At 34.4% G+C, this 20,849-nt stretch overlaps 1 protein-coding gene across 3 annotated transcripts in view; it reads left to right on the top strand.

Moving 5' to 3' along the window:
* The window catches only part of TRAPPC9 (trafficking protein particle complex 9), a 955,484-nt gene that overhangs the window by 41,856 nt on the left and 892,779 nt on the right, over positions 1-20,849 (top strand). For all 3 annotated transcript variants that reach the window (XM_031955139.1, XM_031955089.1, XM_031955202.1), the window contains 2 exons: positions 6,736-6,857; positions 9,211-9,336. In XM_031955139.1, coding sequence (XP_031810999.1) covers positions 6,736-6,857; positions 9,211-9,336 — 248 coding nt within the window. The remainder of the gene's footprint in view (positions 1-6,735; positions 6,858-9,210; positions 9,337-20,849) is intronic.

Genomic DNA, 20,849 nt, shown 5'->3' with positions numbered 1-20,849 from the left:
ACTAGTGAGTTAGTGAGTTAGACTGAGGGTCTCTGTCTGCTCTTTCTCAGCCTGAAGCAGTTTTGAATGAGAGACCTTCGCCCCTGATCCTAGTGTACTTTGGACTGATATGGGGAATTTGGGAATGGTTGATGAATGACTGTTAAACCCTGACTGGGTCATCTATTACAGTGTGTTTTAAGATTCGGGATGTAAATTGTTAAAACTGTGTAACTATTGCTGTTATGTTAGAGGGATTTTTAGGAAACCCTACTGTACTAGTCTGTTATATATAGGAATTTTAATTCACTCTTGGGATTTATATGTGGGATGGTTATTTGATAATTCCTTTCCATGAGAAAAAAAAGGAGGAAGAGATAGGAACTTGGGGAAAGTGATGGATATTTCTCAAAATACCTGAAACAATGGGAATCCCTAATTCCTATTTGCTTTGATTTAGGCAGTTAACTAGATGCTCTATTGTTAAAGTAGCAGAGAGCAGTGGGATGTGTGTGTGTGTGTGTGTATGTTTTTGTGTGTTTGTATGAATTTAATCTTTATGTTTGAAGACAAAAGATCCCATTTCTCCTTACCCTACCCAACCTCTTTTCCACATGTAAATTTTCTTTCTTGTCTCTCCTAAATCGACTTTATTCTCTTTTCTTTCAAAACTTAAGATTCACAATACAGTGAATAAATGTATGACTCCATAAAAACCCACATGTGTAGAATAGCTGGATTTAAAGCATAACTTAGAATGTTAACAAATTACCCAATATATTTCAGAAGGCAAAGACATATTTTGCCTAATTAGAGGCAAATTAGAGTGATCCCATTCAGGCAAGTTAACAGAACTTCTCTTTAACAAGCTATTGTTCTTAAGATCTTATACTTAAAGATAACCCAAACTAGCCTGCATAGGCAATAGTATAATTATTTCCCACAATTTAAAAACTGCCCAAAAGAATGCATTTTTTTTTTTTTTTTTTAGATTTAAACAAGTTCTCCAAAACCTTTCCCTAGGTTTCAAAGCAATTAGCATAAACTTCTTTGTCCTCCAGAGGCCTTATCTGCCCAGCCCAGCCCAGCCCAGCCCAAGCCAAGCTTGAATTTTAAACTGCTTCAAGGAAAAACCGGCTGTCAGTTTAAAAATAGCTAAGGTTTTTCTGTTCTTACAGATCAGTGCAACAGGTTAGGGAGTTAGAAATCACAAGCAATTTTTATATTAAGCACAGCTGCAACATTGAAATAACCAATTCTTAATCATTGTTCTTAAACCCTTAGCAGAGAGCTCTTTAACCAATAAAACTGATAAGTCACACAGAACATATATCACACAGACATAGACTGCACAGTTACAACATTAAACAAAACATTTAACATATAACCAGAGAGTGCCCCAAAAGGCGCTCAGAATCAGATCAGACCAGATGTGTATTAGAAGACACCCAAACCAGAGGGGATCACCCAGTGACGTGGAATGATTTCCTTCTCAGAATTTAATGCCCATTGGCATTTTATTATTCTGAAAATCCAGATGCTAGCACAGACAGACAGAACAGGTAAACAGATCAAATTATGTCTAAGACATCCCTTACTCTCCCAGTGGCCAAAATGAAGTGTCCATTATCCGGCATGGTTGTGACTGAAAACTGCTCTCTTTCCCAGAGACTGGAGAAATCCAGAGAGCCATCCTCTCCAGACCAAGAACCCAGATCCTCAACCACCCTAAGGCCCAAGGCAGAGACCCGAAGGATGCTAATCTCTAATTCTGCTCTCATTTTCTAATATCTCCCTGGGGCCTCCAAAATGTAATGCCAGAGAAACTAAGGCAAGATAGAGATTAGAGTTTTTAATGTTTTATTTGAAAGGGAGAGATTTACTGGAACCAAATGGTTTGGTTCTAGGGCTGAATGAGACTATCATCTCCAAGAATCCAGCATCCAATGTGAGTTCTCAATGACATACATGCACACACACACACACACACACACACACGGCACAGATACAGGGGGTAGACAGAGGCAGGGGCGGAGTCAGGATGCTGAGAGTGGAAATGGGACTATCAATCTGGTTCTGAAAAGGTGGGGGGAGGCACAGGACATTCTGATAAATTGGGATGACATAATGGGGAGAAGTACCTGATTTTCTAATTAATTGGGATGGGGAGAGGCACCTGATATTCTAAGATAGAAAGTCTTTCTCCTTATCTGAATCATGTGATTAGGAGGTAGGGGTGGTATTGCAGAATTGAACAGAACTATTGGGAACTGAGGCAGAAAAATTCAGGGAAACTGAGGCAGGACAGTTAGGGAAACTAAGAACAATAAAAGGGAACTGTGGCACAACACCTACCTTTTAGGTACTCACAATCTAATGAATCAGTGTTAGAGGACAATACTGTGGAATTACTGTAGAAAGAAAAGTTATGGGAGAAGGAGAATAAGAAATTCTGGAGAGTTAACAAGAAAGGGGATAATAGGAGCAACTAGGTGGTACAGTGGATAGAGCACCAGCCCTGAAGTCAGGAGGATCAGAGTTCAAATCTGGTCTCAGACATTTAACACTTCCTAATTGTGTGACCCTGGGCAAGTCACTTAACCCCAATTGCCTTAGCCAAAAAAAAAAAAAAAGAAAGAAAAGAAAGAGAAGAGAAAGGGGATAATATTCTCTTGGTAGATTAAGGGAATAGCACGGATATATTATACTTCGATTACAGCAAGACTTTTGATGAAACCTCCATAACATTATTTTGGACTATCTATAGTTAGATTGATTGAGAACCAGTTAGATAACCAGACTAAAAGAGTAGTTATTTATGTAGCTCATATGGCTTTTTATCTCCCCTTTTTTTCTTCTATGTTTATGTATATTTTAAAATATTATACTATACTAGTTTTATGCCTTTTTTATTAACCATTTCCTCAGGGCCTAATATTTAGGGATAGGGATTTAATTCTATGTGATTTCATTGGCATAGACAGAACTCTCCTGATGAGGAAATCTATTTCACCATCGGAAACCAGCTTGTTCCCTACAATTTGTAGTCTTATAGAGTAGCTAGTATCACTGAGAGGCTTGGTAATTTTGCTCAGGATCTCACTGCCAGGATGTGCTAAAGATGGGACTTGAATTCAGGTCTTCCGGTTTCTAGGCCACTTCTCTGTCTACTATATTTAGTTTTGTCTGCCTGGTATTTATTCTTGATAAACTCATTGATAACTTTTGTTTGTTTTTGTTTTTATGTTTTCCCTGTAGTACTTAGCTGGTATTCTATTTTATCATTCCCTTTCATTTTCTTCTCTAGCCTAAACAACCACAATTCATTTAATCTTTTCTCTAGGACAAATTTTTCTTTTATATTCATAATTTTTGTGTTGCTTTTCCAGACTCTAGTAAATTTGATTCTTAAAAAAAAGCAAAACAAAACAAAAGCAAAAATAACTGTGGACACAAAACAGCATATTAGGAAGTGTTGAGGTCTGGTAAGCATTATCTTCTATAATTGGCCTGGTAGAAGATATTTAATCAACTAGATCAGAAGTTAGATTCTGCTCCTAATAGGTATTGCCTCAAACAAACAGAGACCTGGGAAAGACCTAGCTTATAAAAGCCAAGATCTCCCCTACATTTGGGACCATTGTAACTGGAAGACGATGAGGCTGATTATTCTTTGTTTTCTTTTTTCTTTTTTTTGAGAGGAAATTGGGGTTGAGTGACTTGCCCAGGATCACATAGCTAATAAGTTTTAAGTTGGATTTGAATACAGTCCTTCTCACTCCAGGGCCTATCTACTGGGCCATCCAGCTGTCCCTAGTTTTTTTGTCTTTCCTCCCTCCTTCCCTTTTTCCCTTCCTCTCTCCCTCCTTTCCTTCTTCTCTCCCTCCTTCCCTCCTTCCCTCCTTCCCTCCTTTTCTTCCTCCCTCCCTTTCTTCTTCCCTTCCTTCCTCTCTTCCTCACTCCCTCTCTCTCTCCCTCTCTTCCTTCTTTCCTTCTTCACAAAGCAATCATTCTTGGGTTATGCAGCCCTTGGTTTCTTATCTGTAAAATAAGTGGAGATGGATTAGATCAGAGATATCAAGCTCAAGGCTAACCAACTGCTTTGAGGCAAAGTAAGGTCCAAACTCTATTGAAGTATAATTAGGAAATATTTAATATTTTCTATATATATTTACTATATAATAATTCCTAATATAATATTAATATGTGGTTTTATAAGTCAGTATGTGGCAGTAGAGGTCCTTCTGTAGGGATCAATGATACCTATTGCAGTTTGATACTTCTAGACTAAGTGATCTTGAATGTTCCTTCTAGTGTTAACATTCTTTTCTTGCTTTTCCTGTATTTCAGGGTATTCTTCTTAGTGTTAAACATATTAATGAATTAGTGAACATAAATCTTAGCATTTCAGTCAGTTGACTCCTCTGGGGTACCATATGGATAGATGGATGGCCTCATTTCTCTACTCACCAAACCAGAGATAGGGAAAGCATTTGCATGATTCTTTTTCTTTCTCTGTTTTCTATCTTTTGTCTTTCTTTTAGTCACTGCTTCGTTTTCTTTCAACTTCTGCTTTGTTTTATTTCTGTCCTGATCTCCTACCTGATGCTTTTCTCTTTCCTTTCCCATAATCTTTGCTTTTGTCCTGTCCCTGCTTTTGTCCTGAAAGGTAGCACTTAGGACTAAATAGGTACCTTACTCCTCAGTGTGTTATTGAATGGCATTGGAAGGTTTATTAGTTGAGACAAATTTTCTCTATTGCTTATATTTGTTTACATGGCCTATTAATCTACTATTGAGTGAAATTAAATTGATCTGACATAATTTTTTTTATTATTATCCTTCCCCAGATTGTACTATACTAGGTAATTTTCAAGGTTTATTTTTGATAAGATCTGCCCAGATATTGAAGGTAAAATTATCTTGACTGATTTCTATTTCCCAGCAGCTCCATTTACTTAAAAAAAGAGGCACCACAATTTGTTTTTTTTTTAGAATATTAAGGAATTCCCATCTTTGTAGAATTGTCTAGAACACAGTTATTTAACTTTTTTTTGACTGATGGACCATTTGGACTAGACAGAAGATCCCATAGAGCACCTCTGTCATCATGAACTACTGAAGAAAAACCTTCAGTGGCACTTCAATAAATACTTCTTGCCTACTATTCCAAAGTCCAGGGTAGAGCAATTGGACACATTCTAAGCAATGTTTGAAAATTGTACCCTCTATTACTGTCCACTGTTGAGTTAACATAGGAACGTGAATGTCTAGGTATCATGAAGAGTAGGATTTTCTTTGGCAATAAAAATATAAACACTTATTAAATAGTAATATTAAAGTATTCTTCATCAAGCTCATTCACCTTTGCATTTGCCTTAAGCTGCTGGTTCTGTTCAGATCATATCAGCTGATAGGAGGAATTAAGTTGTTTTGAGATATCAGTAGGACAGTGCTTATATTTTATTCACTGTTGCTAATTTGTGCTAAAAAGAAAAGTTCTTTCTATGTTTATCCTATGAGAGATCTGAATAATGTAAAAAAGACCACCCCTTGTGGATCATCTGAATTCCCAGGACTCCCTGGATAGAGAGAAATACTACTTCAAAAGATTAGCTAATGACCATGCAAGTAGCATTTTAAAATTTAAGTACCAGAAAAGCATGCCATTACTGTCATATTTTTGAAAAAGGAAGGCAACCTTCTACCCTTTCCAAGGATAGGTAGGATAGGTAGGATGCTGTCACATCCTTCCCCCTCTGCCCCCCTTTTTAGACTTTTCCACTAAAGTCATTTGGCTGTTCCCAGGAAACCTTGGAGAAAGAAAGACATGATTTTAATTAGAATAAACCAGAGTTTGTGCTAAGTTGAGCCAAAGATTCCATATCCAAAGAATGAGCTGGGAAATGGAATGTATAGAAATGATTTCAAAGCTGGGAAAGGCATTTGAGAGTAAAAGTACCACAAAAGGGAGAAAAAATACCATTTCTATTTTCTTGTGGTTTCCCTGCTCATACAGCATTCTTTTATGGTGGTGATATACTAGTCATGACCCTGTCTTCCCTTGTGCTTGCTATGTTATCCAGGAGCCTTCCTTAATGTAATATGGCATCCCAACCTTTTATTCCCTGGTAAATCTTTCTTTTGTAAGCCTGGTTTATGTGTTTTGCAAAGTCATAAAGAGAAAAAAATCCCAAAGAATAGTTTTTTTTTCCCCCCCATTGTCATGTGTTAGTGTGGTCTTTCCTCCCCTCCTTAAGTGGTATATGCATGTGACTAAATTTTCTTTGATCTTCTTTTGCTTTGTGTGACTGAAAAATTTAAATATTTTGCTCTTGCCTTCTTTTAAGTGTTTATATGAAGTTGGCAAAATTATAAAGAAACTTCTGTAAAATTTATCCTACAGCTGATGATTGCATGTAGTATGGTCTTTGGTTATTGAGAGCAATAAAAACAGGAAGAAGCATGATTTTTATCATTATCTTAAGGACATTTAAGCTAGCTGTTATAAACTTCTCACCTCTATTAATGAATTTCGTGTATATTAATAGGGATGAAATCTTATTCTGAATTAATGTTAATTCATTTGGTTTATTGATAAAGCGTTATTTTAGAGAGATTTGACCACTAAAATTTGTAAGATTTTATAATTTGTCAGATATTGATTAAACATTCAAGCTATCAACTTTTAGTAATAATGATGCCAGTAAATAGAAAAAATATAACATTGTTACTTCTTTTCTTTCCTTTCTATAGGTGCTCTTACTACTAATGGCATAAATGCAGACACCAGTACAGAAATAGGACGAGCCAAGAACTGTCTAAGCCCTGAAGACATCATTGATAAATATAAAGAAGCCATTTCTTATTATAGCAAGGTGATTTCATGTAATATAAATTTTTTCAATTAATCTTACCACTTCAGCAGAAACTTAAACTTTACGTGGTATGATAGCATAATTCTGCTTTTAAAAAAAGGCCTGGGAATTTTGTTTTTATATTATATTTGGGTATCAACCCCTTGCATTTATACATTTTCAGAACACAGTTTGCATTTAGTGTCTTATTTCATATTGACAGCATCTTTGCAAATTAAGCTAGGGTAGTTAGTATTATCTATATTATAAGTCTCTTGAGAGCATATCTTTTCTATACTTGGTATTCCTTCCAGTACTTAGTTACATAGATGATTTACATAGGTGATTAATAAGTGCTTGCTGTTGCTATTATATATATATATATATATATCATAGATGAAGAAACTGAGACAGAGAACTTGAGCTACTCATCAAAGTGTTACACACTTAATGATAGAACCGGGATTGGAATCCACTTTTCTGAATGTTTAGTACTGTACTCTTAACAATATGCTAGAGAAATATCTGGAAGACCAGAATAAAATAGAATACCTGCTACTAAATAATAAGTTCTCAAGCAGTGTTTACAAATTATATTCTGGATGTCTCTAGGGTTCTATATGTTTCAGATATGGGTTATGTGAAAATTTCAACTATAAAGAATTTTTTCCCTAACATTTCACAAGATTCATGATTCCTTTGATATTTATGTTCCCTTAAAGTAAGTTCCCTTTACTGATGTAGATTATAACCCTTTCTTACCTAAATATCTAGTAGTCTGTAAATAAATAAAATAAAATAAAATCTGGTACTGATTTTATTTGCATTTAACCTGGCTGGTCCTTGCACACCACATGTGCTATCTCGACCTTTCTAGTGTCATTGGAAGATTTGATAGTGTGTTCAGCTTCATTAACATAGACTAATGTTTAACATAACACCTCGATGCTACAGTTTTGCTTCAGAGGAAGCATTTAGCAGAGGTCTCTTATACCTATGAAATTCTGTGATTCTCAAGCATTACACAAATGAGTGGTAGTGTTATAGTTTCAGAAGGAATTTGGCCTTGGCATCTCCTTTAGTTTCTTCTAGATTGGCAATTTTCAGTTCTTTTCTAATATCTTGGCTCAGTGTTGATAAATGTCTTTTTTGTCATTGCTTATATATTATTTTTGTGATCAGTTAATAGCAAGAAAGTGATGGTTGGGGAAACTTAACTGACATGTCACTACTTTGATAAAAACCATCTTAAGGGCTTTGAAAGAACATGAATTTCACTAATATTTGTGGTATTATTCTGCCCAAACATTTTGAAAATGTGTTATTAAATGGCCACATAAAAGTTGATGGACTTTTGATTTATGTGTTGGTAGTTAAGATAAATAGTTAGATTTTTTTTAAATGATATTTTTAATAAGATGTATGAAAATGCAAATTACATGCACATTAAATATATTGAAAGGGAGAGAAAACGGGCAACCCTTTATAAGACTCCAATCATGAAATTTTTCCTAGCTTTATACATTATTAAGTAATTGAATGGGAAAGGTGACCAAATTAATTCTTTACTTTATAACTTGTGAACGGTTTAGCTATCTTTTAAATTAGCCTGGCTTGTAAACTATTCGTTGATAGATACATGGTTATTTATTTATTTTGTTCCATACCTATGATTTCATCATTGTAAAGCATGTTTAATAAGGAAATGTTTCCTTTCTAAGTTGGTAAGGGCATTGTAAGGATGTCAGCTTGCAAACTTCGCACATGAACATGTCAGAATCTGCACTTGAACCCATGTTTCTCCCCCCCCACCTTTTTTTTTTTTTTTTTTTTTGCTGAGGCAGTTGCAGTTAAGTGACTTGCCCAGGGTCACATAGGAAATGATAAGTGTCTGAGGACAGATTTGAACTCAGGTCCTCCTGACTTCAGGGTTGGTGCTGTATCCACTGAGCCACCTAGCTGCCCCAGAACCCATGTCTTCCTGATCTAGGACTTGCCTTCTCTTCACTCTACTGTGTTGCTACTCAGGCTCTAGAGCTTCTGACTGGTATTCTCTTTTCTAAAGTTTCTTCTCCATTTATAGAAGCAAGATTGGGCCCTTGGAGCCAGGAGAACCTGGGGGTGAATTCCATCCCTGACACTTCTTAGCTGGGTTGACTATAGCGAAGGGAACTTCTCTGAATTTTAGTTTCCTTACTTATTTAAAAAAAAAAAAAGAGTTGTTAGACTTCTGTAATTATAATAACTCAGTATTAGGCTGACCAAAGAGAACTGGCATATCTACTTGAGCAGAACAGGTGGTTTTAAGGTTTGAAAGGTAAGAAGCTTCTTTTATTTATTAGAATTTCTTAAGTTTCTCTCTCATGTCCTTCAGTATAAGAATGCTGGTGTAATTGAGTTGGAAGCTTGTGTCAAAGCAGTGAGAGTCCTTGCAATTCAGAAGAGGAGCATGGAAGCATCAGAATTTCTCCAGAATGCTGTTTATATCAACCTTCGCCAGGTAGGGATATAATGATATCTGTGATATTACTTTGTTAGTTATATAAATGATTTTGAGGTTAAGTGAATAGACTCATGCAGCATTGGAGTATTGATACTCCATCCATACTTCAAATCCCAATCCACATATAGTTCATTGTTGTCTATCAAAATTTGATTATTGATAACAATAATGATTAAAAAAGCCATCAATTGTTTGACATAAATGTAAGGTGTTTTATTTAGTGTGACTTAATATTTGTTATTGTTGTTTGTCCTTTGTTCTTGAATAGGATCATGACATCAGGGAGGTGATCATGTAAGTGAATTGGGTTTAAGTAAAGTAGGGCTGGTCAGGGTCATCTGCCTCACTTTTCCCTCCAGAGCCCTCTGGGTCCAGTGGCCAGATAGAGATCAGGACAATTGGAGATGACCCTGGATGCAATGGGAGAACTTGACCTTTTTAAGCTACAGTCTTCAACAGGTCTCAGTTTGACTGAGGCCATATCCACTCAGTGGTAAAGGATAGGTAGCAATTGAGGTAAAGGATAGGTAGCAATTGAGGCAAAGAATCTCCTCTGTCATATTTATAGTATTTTCTATACTAGGGTTATTTCCTGATTTTTTTCCCTTTTTCCCCCAATTTAATCCATGTAACAAAGAAAAATTATTCAGCAAAACTGACCTTTAAATTGATTGAATCTGACAACATCTATAACATTCCTATTCTCTATAGTCTTAACTCTCTTCCAAGAAGAGTGTGTTGTGTTTTAATATATATTCATTGACCAAGATTGTTCATTGAAATGAATCTGATTTGGTTTCTTTAGTGTTATTTATCCTTTCATTATTTTAATTATTGCATACTCAGTTCTCTTTATTTTAATTTTAATCAGCTTTCTCATGTTTCTATGAATAAGGGTATTATAGTGTATCATACATTCTGCTCTTATACCATAATTTAGCCTTTTTCTAATCAATTGATGCTTGCTTTATTTGTAGGTTTTTTTATAGTAAAACAATCTTGATTGATTTGTCTGTTGTCTTTGTTTTTGTTGCTATTGTTCAGTTGTTTTCTGTTGTGTCCGATTCTTCATGATCCCATTTTAGGTTTTCTTGGCAAAGATACTTGATAGGATCACATAGTTAGTAAGCAGTCTTATAAGTAAGTAAGCAGAAGAGGAATCTTCTTGACTCCAGGGTAGCTTCTCTCTTTATTGTACCACTTACCTTCTCCTTTTCTATAATATGTATATATATAATATTTCTTTCTCTTGTTGATTTTCTTACCTTATATACTCAATAGAAGAATTGCTTTAGGATAGGAATTCTTTCATGATTTTTTTCTGGATTAATTCCAAAATATCTTTCAGAATGGTTAGAAATATAAAATACAAATAACACACTATAATGTGTGGGTCTATTAGGTTTCCAATATTTAAGTTCTAGAATTCAAAATTTGTTGTCCTTTCAAATTGACTAATTAATTTAATGAGAATAGAGATTTGTTTAATGAAATTTTCTATAGTAGATTGATAATCATGTTAGCTTTGGAATCTAAAGACAATGCACTCATTTATAGATTCAAAAAAGCAGAGGTTCAATCTTCTTTCAGCTGGAGTACTAGAGAAGACCAACAAAAATAAAGACTATTAGATATTTAGACCCCAAAATAAAATATGATTATTTTCTAAATTGTGTTTTGATTTTGTATCTGATATTGAAAAATTAGGGTGGCAGACTGGAAAGAGTTTGGGATGATTGGTTAATCCTAGTTCCAACACTTAATTCAGATATCATTTAATAGGAATAAATTTATAAACTCATACATGAGTTCAAAGAATCATTGTTCAAATACAGGCTGAGGCAGACATGGCTAGATAATGGTTAATATGAAAAATACTGGGAATGAAGAGAATTTAGGAACTTAAAGGCAAGATGGGTCAACAATGAGAATAGTGTCATCCAAAAAAGCTGATTTAATTTAATCTTAGCATTCACAGAAGCATAGTTAGTGTCCAGGATGAGAGAGGTGATAGACCCATTGTATTCTGCTCTAGTAGAACCTCATGGAATATAACATTCAGTGTTGGGTACTGAGTTTTAGAAAGAATGTTGGTGAATTGGAGCAAAGGACAAAGGATTGTAAGGAGACTGACCCTATAGAAGAATATATTTGATTGGATATTTTATGGAAAGAACTGTAGATGTTTAGTCAGTTTAATCCTGAGTCTATTTAAATATTTGGAAAATGATTAGACTTGCTTTCCTTGAACTTAGAGGGCAGAACCCGGAACAAGTTGTAGAAGTTGCTGAGGGGCAGATTTTGAATGGACAAGAGAAATCATTTCCTGACAATTAGTATTACCCAAAATTAGGATTGAATTACAGCAGTAATAAAATAAAATAAAATAAAAAAATAAAAAATAAAAATAAAAACTTTTCATGTTTATATAACTCTTTATTTAAGGTTTAGCTAATGAGTTTCCATTGCTTAAGGTCTTCAAACAGTGCCTGGATTGTTGGGGATGTTGTTGAATAGATTATTGCTCAGATAATGGTTGGACTGGATGACCTCTTTAGTCCCTTCCAATTGAGGATCTGTGATTGTATAATTCATTCCTCTTTTCAGTACTCCATGGAATAAAATTGAATTTATCCATGACTTAGGCAGCAATCATTTATTAAGTGCTTACTATATTCAAGGCATTATGCTAAGATGAGAAGATTAAAAGGAGAGCAAAAGTATCCTCTGCCATTGAGGAGCTTACTTTCTATTCAGGGAGACTGTCTATATAAAGTCAGAACATACAATATAAAGACAGAGGAAATGGAAGTTAACGTTAGAGGGAGGAAATTAGCAGCTAAGGTGGCTGCAAATTACCTCTTGAAAGAGATGACATTTGAGCTGAATGCTGAGGGATTTCTAGTAAGCAAAGATTGTGAAGGGAGAACATTGGGTGGATAATGAAAAATGAACACGGAGGTAAAAGATGGAATGTGCTAATGAGAAGCAGTTAATAGACCACTATGCCTATATTGGAAGGGAAGAGAACATAGTAAGATTGGTGAGGAAGAAAGGGGCCACATTGTGGAAAGCTTTAAATGTTAAACAATATAATTTACATTAGATCCTGGAATTAATAGGGAGCTATTGAAGTTTGTTGCAGAGAATCATGACATAATGAGATCTATATTTGAAGAAAATCACTTTGGCTACTGTGTGTGGGATAGCTTGGAATAGGGTGAGATGAGGCTGTAAGACCAGTCAGGTCATTGCAATTGCAAAAGTCCAGGCAGGAGGTAATGAAGGCCTTAATTCCAGGGCTATTTGTGAGTGGAGCAAAGGGGAATTAATTATGTGAGAGGTGTTATAGAGAGAAAATTACAAGATTTGGCAACTGATTAAATATACAGTATGAGTGACAGAAAAGTGTGGAGGATGGGATTGATATTGTGACCTTGGATCATTGGAAGGGAGCTAATGTTATCAGAACTCTTGCCCCACAAGTTACTTCTAAGTTCTCCAGCCCTAGTAAATCAGTCAGTTAATTAAGTGCTCACTCTGAAGTAAACGGTAAGGATACACAGAAAGGTTTTTAGTCGCTTCCCTCAAGGAATTTACAATCTAAAGAGGAATAAATTGGAGATAATCTCTGATGGAAGGAAGTAGCCTTAAGAGGGACCAGGAAAGACTTGCAGAAAGTAGGATTTTTGTGGAGATCTGAAGGAAGCCAAAGAAATAAAGAAAGAAAACATTACTGGATGGGGGACTGCTAGGGAAAATGCCAAGAGTTAGAGATGAAGTGTCTTGTTTGAGAAACAATGAAAAGGTCAGGGTCATTTGATCTTAGAATATGTAGTAAGATGCTTAAAAAAAAAAAAAAAAAAGCAAACTCAGATCCTTAAACTGGAAATGTAGAAGGAGCTTATTTCAGTTACCATTGTATAAGTGACAAAGGCCTTTACTAGGGGGATGGTAATGTCAGAAAGTGAAAACGTGAGAGATGTTGTGAAGGTAGAATTGACAAGACTTGCCAATAAAATGCAGAAAAGGTGCCAGTTTGCATGGGAGAGGAATTTTCCTTATCAATAAGTTCTCTATTTCAGTGAAATTACAGGGCCAGTTCTAATCTCATCCCCTAACTTCTGTTTTAGAAGACAGTTTTATAATTATATATAATTTAGGATGTTTTTTATCTAGGCTAAATAAAAGAAAAAAATTGGCACTTAAAGAGTAAACATTAATTACCTGCAAAGTTCATTTCTTAATAATACTGGAGATTAGACAATGCCAAAAGTCTTAGTTCAGTTTTAATCCCTTAAAGATTTTTGGGATGCTTTGTGTAAATGTTAGCTGCTACATTTTTATGCTAAAAATAAAGCTTACACTTTCAAAATTGTTTAACTATTACAAAAAATTTTCTCTATGGTATGTTATTTCATTCTTACTGTCTTCTCACTGTAAGACCTTGATCTAAGCAGTGCAAGTGTTATTTGTTTCAAAGAGTTTTGCTTGGAGTAAGACCTGGGACTTGAACTCCTGCATTCTGACTCAGAGACTGATATTTTTTCATTACATAAAGCTTCTAAACCTTTTTTTTTTTTTTTTTTTAATTTTAAAATAGAATACTCAAAGCAAATAATGAAAAGCTAACAGAGTTTCCAGCAGCATGGTATCTGTATGGGGGAGATATTTTTTGGCTGATGCACCTTCTCTGTGGGCCTCTCAGATCATTCCTACAAGTGACTCTCTAGGCGTGTCTGATCTTAGAAGGTGGCCTTACTTAAGACCTAGAATTGCCTTTCAGAATTAGCATCCAAATTCTTGGCATGCTGTGAAGTTGTTTTCATGTGTAGATGTATAACTACATTTATTGTATAAAAATAATATATTTCCATTTGCAATATGTGGGCTAGTTTTCTGGTGTTAGTTTTCTATGTTTCTTCTGTTACGTTAAATCAACACTAGATGTCAGTAGTGAAATGCTATAACAAATGAGTAGCTTTGATTTCTATACTATTTGACTGTAACACTGAAATTCAGTTTAACCATGTTTCTTGTTTCCCAGCAATATTTTTTTCTCTAGTTGGCTTATTTTACTGTATGCTTGCCAGATAAACAGGCAGGAAAATAATGAGTTCTGATGGGACTGAATAATAAAAATGAAAGAGGGAAGTGACTTTCTGAAATAGAACATGCTTTTGATTCTTGATCAAGTCTGCCCCTTTGTAGAATTGAATCCTTTTTATTTGAGAGTGAAATTTCCACTTTTTTATTCCAGTTATGACTCAATTAATAGATTAGAAACTTGGACAAGAAATGTAGTGTGATTAAGCATTATAGGTTTCCTCAGTTTAGGTCTTTGCATGCAAAAATCTGAACTTACAAAATGATAGCAACATCTTAATTTACTTGTATTTCAAAATTATTCTGCAGTTTATAGAAGAATTCACTGCAGGTGTTCTTTAAATAATAAGCTCCCCTGGAGCTCTGAAAACATTTAATAGACTCATAGAATTTTAGTGTATTAATAGTCTTTTATGTAACATCTTGTGGATAAGTCATTGTTGGTAACATGCTGTACCTAGCATACACCTGGTATGTGTATTTCTGTTGTCTCTTGGGTTATTTGTAATTTTAATTATCTTCAGAATTAATTGACATTTCATGATTCAGAAACATCTGGCATCACTAGAAGTGTATTGGTGTTAAGGAACAATCACTTGGAAATCATTAAGAGTCCTATGTAATTCCTGAAATGTGATTCGTTTCCATTTCTTGTTATTAATTTTGGGCCCAATTCATTGTATCATTTGTCTAAGAAAAATATATTGATGCAGTAATTTGCTAAGCTGCCTTTACAGCTGCATTTCATAGTCTATATAATATATATTTTCATCCACTTTGTTGTATCTATGTGAATGGTTAGATTGATCAACACTGATAAGAATTTTTGTTGGAACTTTCTATTGCATATTTATTTTATTTTATTTTTATTTATTTATTTATTTTATTTAATAGCCTTTTATTTACAGGTTATATGTAAGGGTAACTTTACAGCATTGATTTTTCCCCTCCTTCCCCCCACCCCCTCCCCCAGATGGCAGGATGACCAGTAGATGTTAAATATATTAAAATATAAATTAGATACACAATAAGTATACATGACCAAACCGTTATTTTGCTGTACAAAAAGAATCGGACTCTGAAATATTGTACAATTAGCCTGTGAAGGAAATCCAAAATGCAGGTGGGCAAAAATATAGGGATTGGGAATTCAATGTAATGGTTTTTAGTCATCTCAGAGTTCTTTTTCTGGGTATAGCTAGTTCAGTTCATTACTGCTCCATTAGAAATGATTTGGTTGATCTCGTTGCTGAGGATGGCCAGGTCCATCAGAACTGGTCATCATATAGTATTGTTGTTGAAGTATATAATGATCTCCTGGTCCCTGCTCATTTCACTCAGCATCAGTTCGTGTAAGTCTCTCCAGGCCTTTCTGAAATCATCCTGTTGGTCATTTCTTTCTTTCTTTTTCTTTTTTTTTTTTTTTTTTAATTTAATAGCCTTTTATTTACAGGATATATGTAAGGGTAACTTTACAGCATTGATTTTTCCCCTCCTTCCCCCCACCCCCTCCCCCAGATGGCAGGATGACCAGTAGATGTTAAATATATTAAAATATAAATTAGATACACAATAAGTATACATGACCAAACCTATTTTGCTGTACAAAAAGAATCGGACTCTGAAATATTGTACAATTAGCCTGTGAAGGAAATCCAAAATGCAGGTGGGCAAAAATATAGGGATTGGGAATTCAATGTAATGGTTTTTAGTCATCTCAGAGTTCTTTTTCTGGGCATAGCTAGTTCAGTTCATTACTGCTCCATTAGAAATGATTTGGTTGATCTCGTTGCTGAGGATGGCCAGGTCCATCAGAACTGGTCATCATATAGTATTGTTGTTGAAGTATATAATGATCTCCTGGTCCCTGCTCATTTCACTCAGCATCAGTTCGTGTAAGTCTCTCCAGGCCTTTCTGAAATCATCCTGTTGGTCATTTCTTACAGAACAGTAATATTCCATAATATTCATATACCACAATTTATTCAGCCATTCTCCAACTGATGGACATCCATTCAGTTTCCAGTTTCTAGCCACTACAAAAAGGGCTGCCACAAACATTTGTGCACATACAGGTCCCTTTCCCTTCTTTATGATCTCTTGGGATATAAGCCCAGTGGTAACACTGCTAGATCAAAGGATATGCACAGTTTGATAACTTTTTGAGCATAGTTCCAAATTATTGCATATTTATTAACCACAAGGTTAATAAACCATCTTAGGCAAACATAAGTGTCACCATTATTGATATCAGTACTTAGCAGATTTTTATATTCTGGTAGGAGATCTTGTCTGGGTCTCCAGATGTTCATTTTATTTTATTTTTTTTTACCAAACTTTAATGGAATCCTTTATTTTTTATATCCATATTTATAATCCAGTGATTATAAAGTATCCATATTTATATTCCAGTGGTTATAAAGATATGTTTCATTGTAGAAAGTTTTCTGTGCAAATGTGCATTCTTACTTCTTAGATTTTTAACAAGGTTATGATTTATTTTTTGTGTTGTCCATTTTCATATGCCTAAAACATAGTGGACACTTAATAAATGCTTATTGAATGAATTGTATAGAGATAAAAATGTAGGTATATTTATCTATTAGTTATATATATAATTTTTGATTGCCTTTGGTAGTGGTAGTTAGAGTAAATGCTTATTTTTTTTTTTTTATTTTTTGCTATTTGGAATCTACTCTGCTTGAAATGTCTTGAGGATCAATATTAGAATTCCTTAGAAATACTATTTAGTCTACAGAATAGATTTCTTTTGTATGTGGTGGCCACATAGAGTTATTCTTTCTGTATATGTTGTCTTTAGTAAATCAAGCTAGAGTCCAAATATGGTGATTGATAATAATAAATCATGTGAAAGTTATCAAAGATTTATTTTACTGGAAAAATAGTGGCTGGTTATGCATTGATAATGGGAGTCATCTGTATATAGTGGTGCATTCCTTTAATCCCTGAGATGGCTGAGGATGGCAAATCTCTTGAGTTCAGTTCTGAGTTTTAGTGGGATAAGCAGATCAAGTATCTGATTTCAATATCAATATAACAAATCTCTAGAAGCTGGGGTGATTATGGAGGTGGTCAGACTGATTAATGAGAGAAGGAGTCCTGACCAAGTTGGAAAGGGGATGGGTGGAAATGTCTTACCACTCAAGAGTCGAATTGGGCCTAGGGCCTTTGTTCAGCCCCTGTACCACCAGAAAAAGAATGAGATTCAACAAATTGACAGTTGTACATCTGTACCTTTGAGATACTAAAGAATAAGATGAAAGCACCTTGTTCCTTGAATAGAACCAGTGTATAGAAACAGAGGGAGTGGAGAATTTATGATCATCATGGGAGGAGAGAATCTTCAAGATAGAAGGGATCTGGCAGGTTATTCAGTTCAGCTCCAGATTATAATGTAAGTTCCTCGAGAATGTCTTTGACTGAGTGATGGTGAATTCACAACCATTTAATACAGGGTTTTATAGGAAAATATTGATTGAATAAAAGGTATTTATCTATAAAAGTATTTACCATCTTTACTTAGGTGATAATTAGGTATAATTAGATTAGGAATAGAGGATCCAGGTAATCCAGGAAAGTAATTTAACATTTTTCTACACTACTGGAATTCATAAAGTGTACTAGATTGGAGTTAAAAGACCTGGGCTTTGATCTAGGTTATACTAGCACTTGGTTCTACCGTTTGTTTTTCTCTCTTTGCCTATTTTTTCATCTGGAAAAAAGGGAGGGGTTAGACTTGATGATTTCTGAGTTCCCTTCCATTTCTCTCAGAAACTTCTATAAATAAAACATTCTTTGAGAAACTTTTATAAATAAACAAAACAAAAGAAAACAAAACAAAACAAAAAACCCAACTATTGAGGTGTTTTAGAGGTAGAAAGTTTCTTAGGGTAGTTAACACTTGATATTTTTGTGACTTTTAGAGGAAAAGATGCCTGATGCCTTGCTTCTTGGTTCTCACAATAGAGGCAACTTTTGGATAGAAGGCAATGGAGCTCTTGCCTAGAGAGAGGAAGAGAGACAGAACAAAGAAATTGCTGGATGAGTAAGAAAGCTAGGGGTAGGGACATGACTTCTTGCTGGGGAAGAGAAGTTTAAAGGGAAGCAGTCATAGAAAAGACTTTTCCTTCCTAAAAAAAAAAAAAAAAAATCAAAGCTACTGGCAGCTTATAGATAAGTAAACGTGGAGGGACTTTAATGTCAGCCAAGTCTTTGAAGACAAGTTAGAAAGAGCCAGGCACAAGCCCCAGGAGGGTTTTGACATAAAATTAAGTAGGTAAATGAAAAGAACCTCGACTTCCTTTTTGCAGCTGAATATAGGGATAAGAGGAATTAAAGGAAAAGTTAAGGGTTGATAAATAAGATGCAGTAACATTTCTTAGACATTTATAGTTTTTATTTTGAAAATCTTATTTGATTTGCTAATTATTTAAGTTAAGCAAATAAAAAATTAATGTCTTTAAATATGTTTCATCATATAATGTCTATATTTAGGTTATATCTTACTGCTGAGATCTTGTGACCCTGGACAGGTCACTTCACCATTTAGATAATATCTAAGATAAATTTCAGAGACGTGGTTAACCTATATCAATGAAAGGAATTTGTAATGCTGAGTTCTCTATAAGAATGAAATATGAAGCCACATTTCTTTAAGACAAAATGCCACATTCCTTTGATAATTCAATGGATAAAATTCAAGAAATGAAGTAATAGCAGAAGTCAGAAGAAAGTGGACTAATATATTCTATAAAACTTTTTTTTTTAGCATCTTATACGAAATGTGCTTTTCAGGTTAACTCTGAGTTAACTAGATAATTTAATGAACCAGAATCCCCTATTTTCCAAACATTTTGACTAATCAATATTAACTTTTGTAGTATATCCAGTGAATTATTTTAAACATTAACTTCTGTGGCATATCCAGTGAATTATTTTAAACAAATTATATTTTTCATTCTGTAACAGCTGAAACAATTTTGTTATTCTAAGTAGAATACTTCCCAACAATATACTTTGGAAGCCACTAGGTAGAGGTAACAGGCCAAAGTCTGCTTTTGAAAGATAAGTGGCAGCCAGTGGACTGAATTACTTGCTTTGTTATTAAGCAGAATTAGAGATGGAGTTTGACATCACTTTGTTGGCTTTTTCTACTATTGCTGAAATTAAATGAAGCATCATAGAATGTATAAAGTATAAGGAATCTTGGAACATAAGATTAGAGCTAGAAGACTCTTGGCAAATATATAATCCAGTCCCTTTAAAGTAGAGATATGAGACCCAACATGATTTTTTTACGGTCAGATTGAAAATTAGAGTCAAGACTAGAACCCAAGTCTCCTGATTCTAAGTTCAGAATTTTTTCTACTATATCATAATAATATATTTTGTTCTAAGGAAGATAAACTCCCTTTACTTAAAATTGGCTAATTTTAGTGTATACATGATTATGTGAGATAACATTCTAAGAAAAGTGACTAATGCTAGAGGGAATATGAAAAAGTAAGTACACTTATGCTTTGTTGGTGCACTTGTGAAATGGTCCAACCATTCTGGAGAACAATTTGGAACTGTGTCTAAAGGGCTATAAAACTTTGATCCAGCAGTATCTCTATTGGGTCTATATCCCAAAGAGATCAGAAAAAAAGGAAAAGGGCCTTTAAGTACAAAAATATTTTTAGCAGCTCTTTTTTGTGGTAGCTAAAAATTGGGAATTGAAGGAATATCCATCCATCAATTGGTAAGTGACTGAACAAAGTTGTGGTATATGATTGTGACGGAATATTATTATGTTGAAAGAATTAATGAGGGGGAGATGCTTTCATTAAAATCTAGGAAAACTTACATGAGCTGATGCAAAATGAAATGGGCAGAACTAGGAGAATATTGTATCCAATAATAACATATTATAATGATAATGAAATTTGAAAAACTTAACTACTTCGATCAGTACAGTGATCATGATAGTTCCAATTGATTCATGATGAGTAGTCACTACCATCTTTCAGGAGACAATTGATAAATTCTGGGTCCAGATTGAAGCATCTCCCCCCCTCCCATTTTCCTTATTTTTCTTGCTTTTTTTCCTCTTTCAACATGGCTATATGACTTCATATGTACAATGGCTTATTGTATTTCCTGCCTTCTCAATGGGTAGAGGAAAGAGTAGAGGGAGAGAGAGAATTTAGAATTGAAAAAAAAAAAAGACTAACATTCTCTGAGAAAAAAGTTTATTTTTTAAATAGAATAAATCTTTTCTATTTTTCTTTGAAGGTTTGTAGAATATATAATATGGTTCACACTGATACATAGATGTCTGCAACATCAGTGCTCACTGAAACGAACTGTGGTATATAATAGTTTACATTTATATAGTGGAGTAG

This window comes from Sarcophilus harrisii, chromosome 1 (assembly GCF_902635505.1).
Source record: "Sarcophilus harrisii chromosome 1, mSarHar1.11, whole genome shotgun sequence".
Lineage (NCBI taxonomy): Eukaryota > Metazoa > Chordata > Mammalia > Dasyuromorphia > Dasyuridae > Sarcophilus > Sarcophilus harrisii.
Note: the sequence above shows the minus strand (reverse complement) of the source record. Positions and strands in the feature narration are given on the sequence as shown.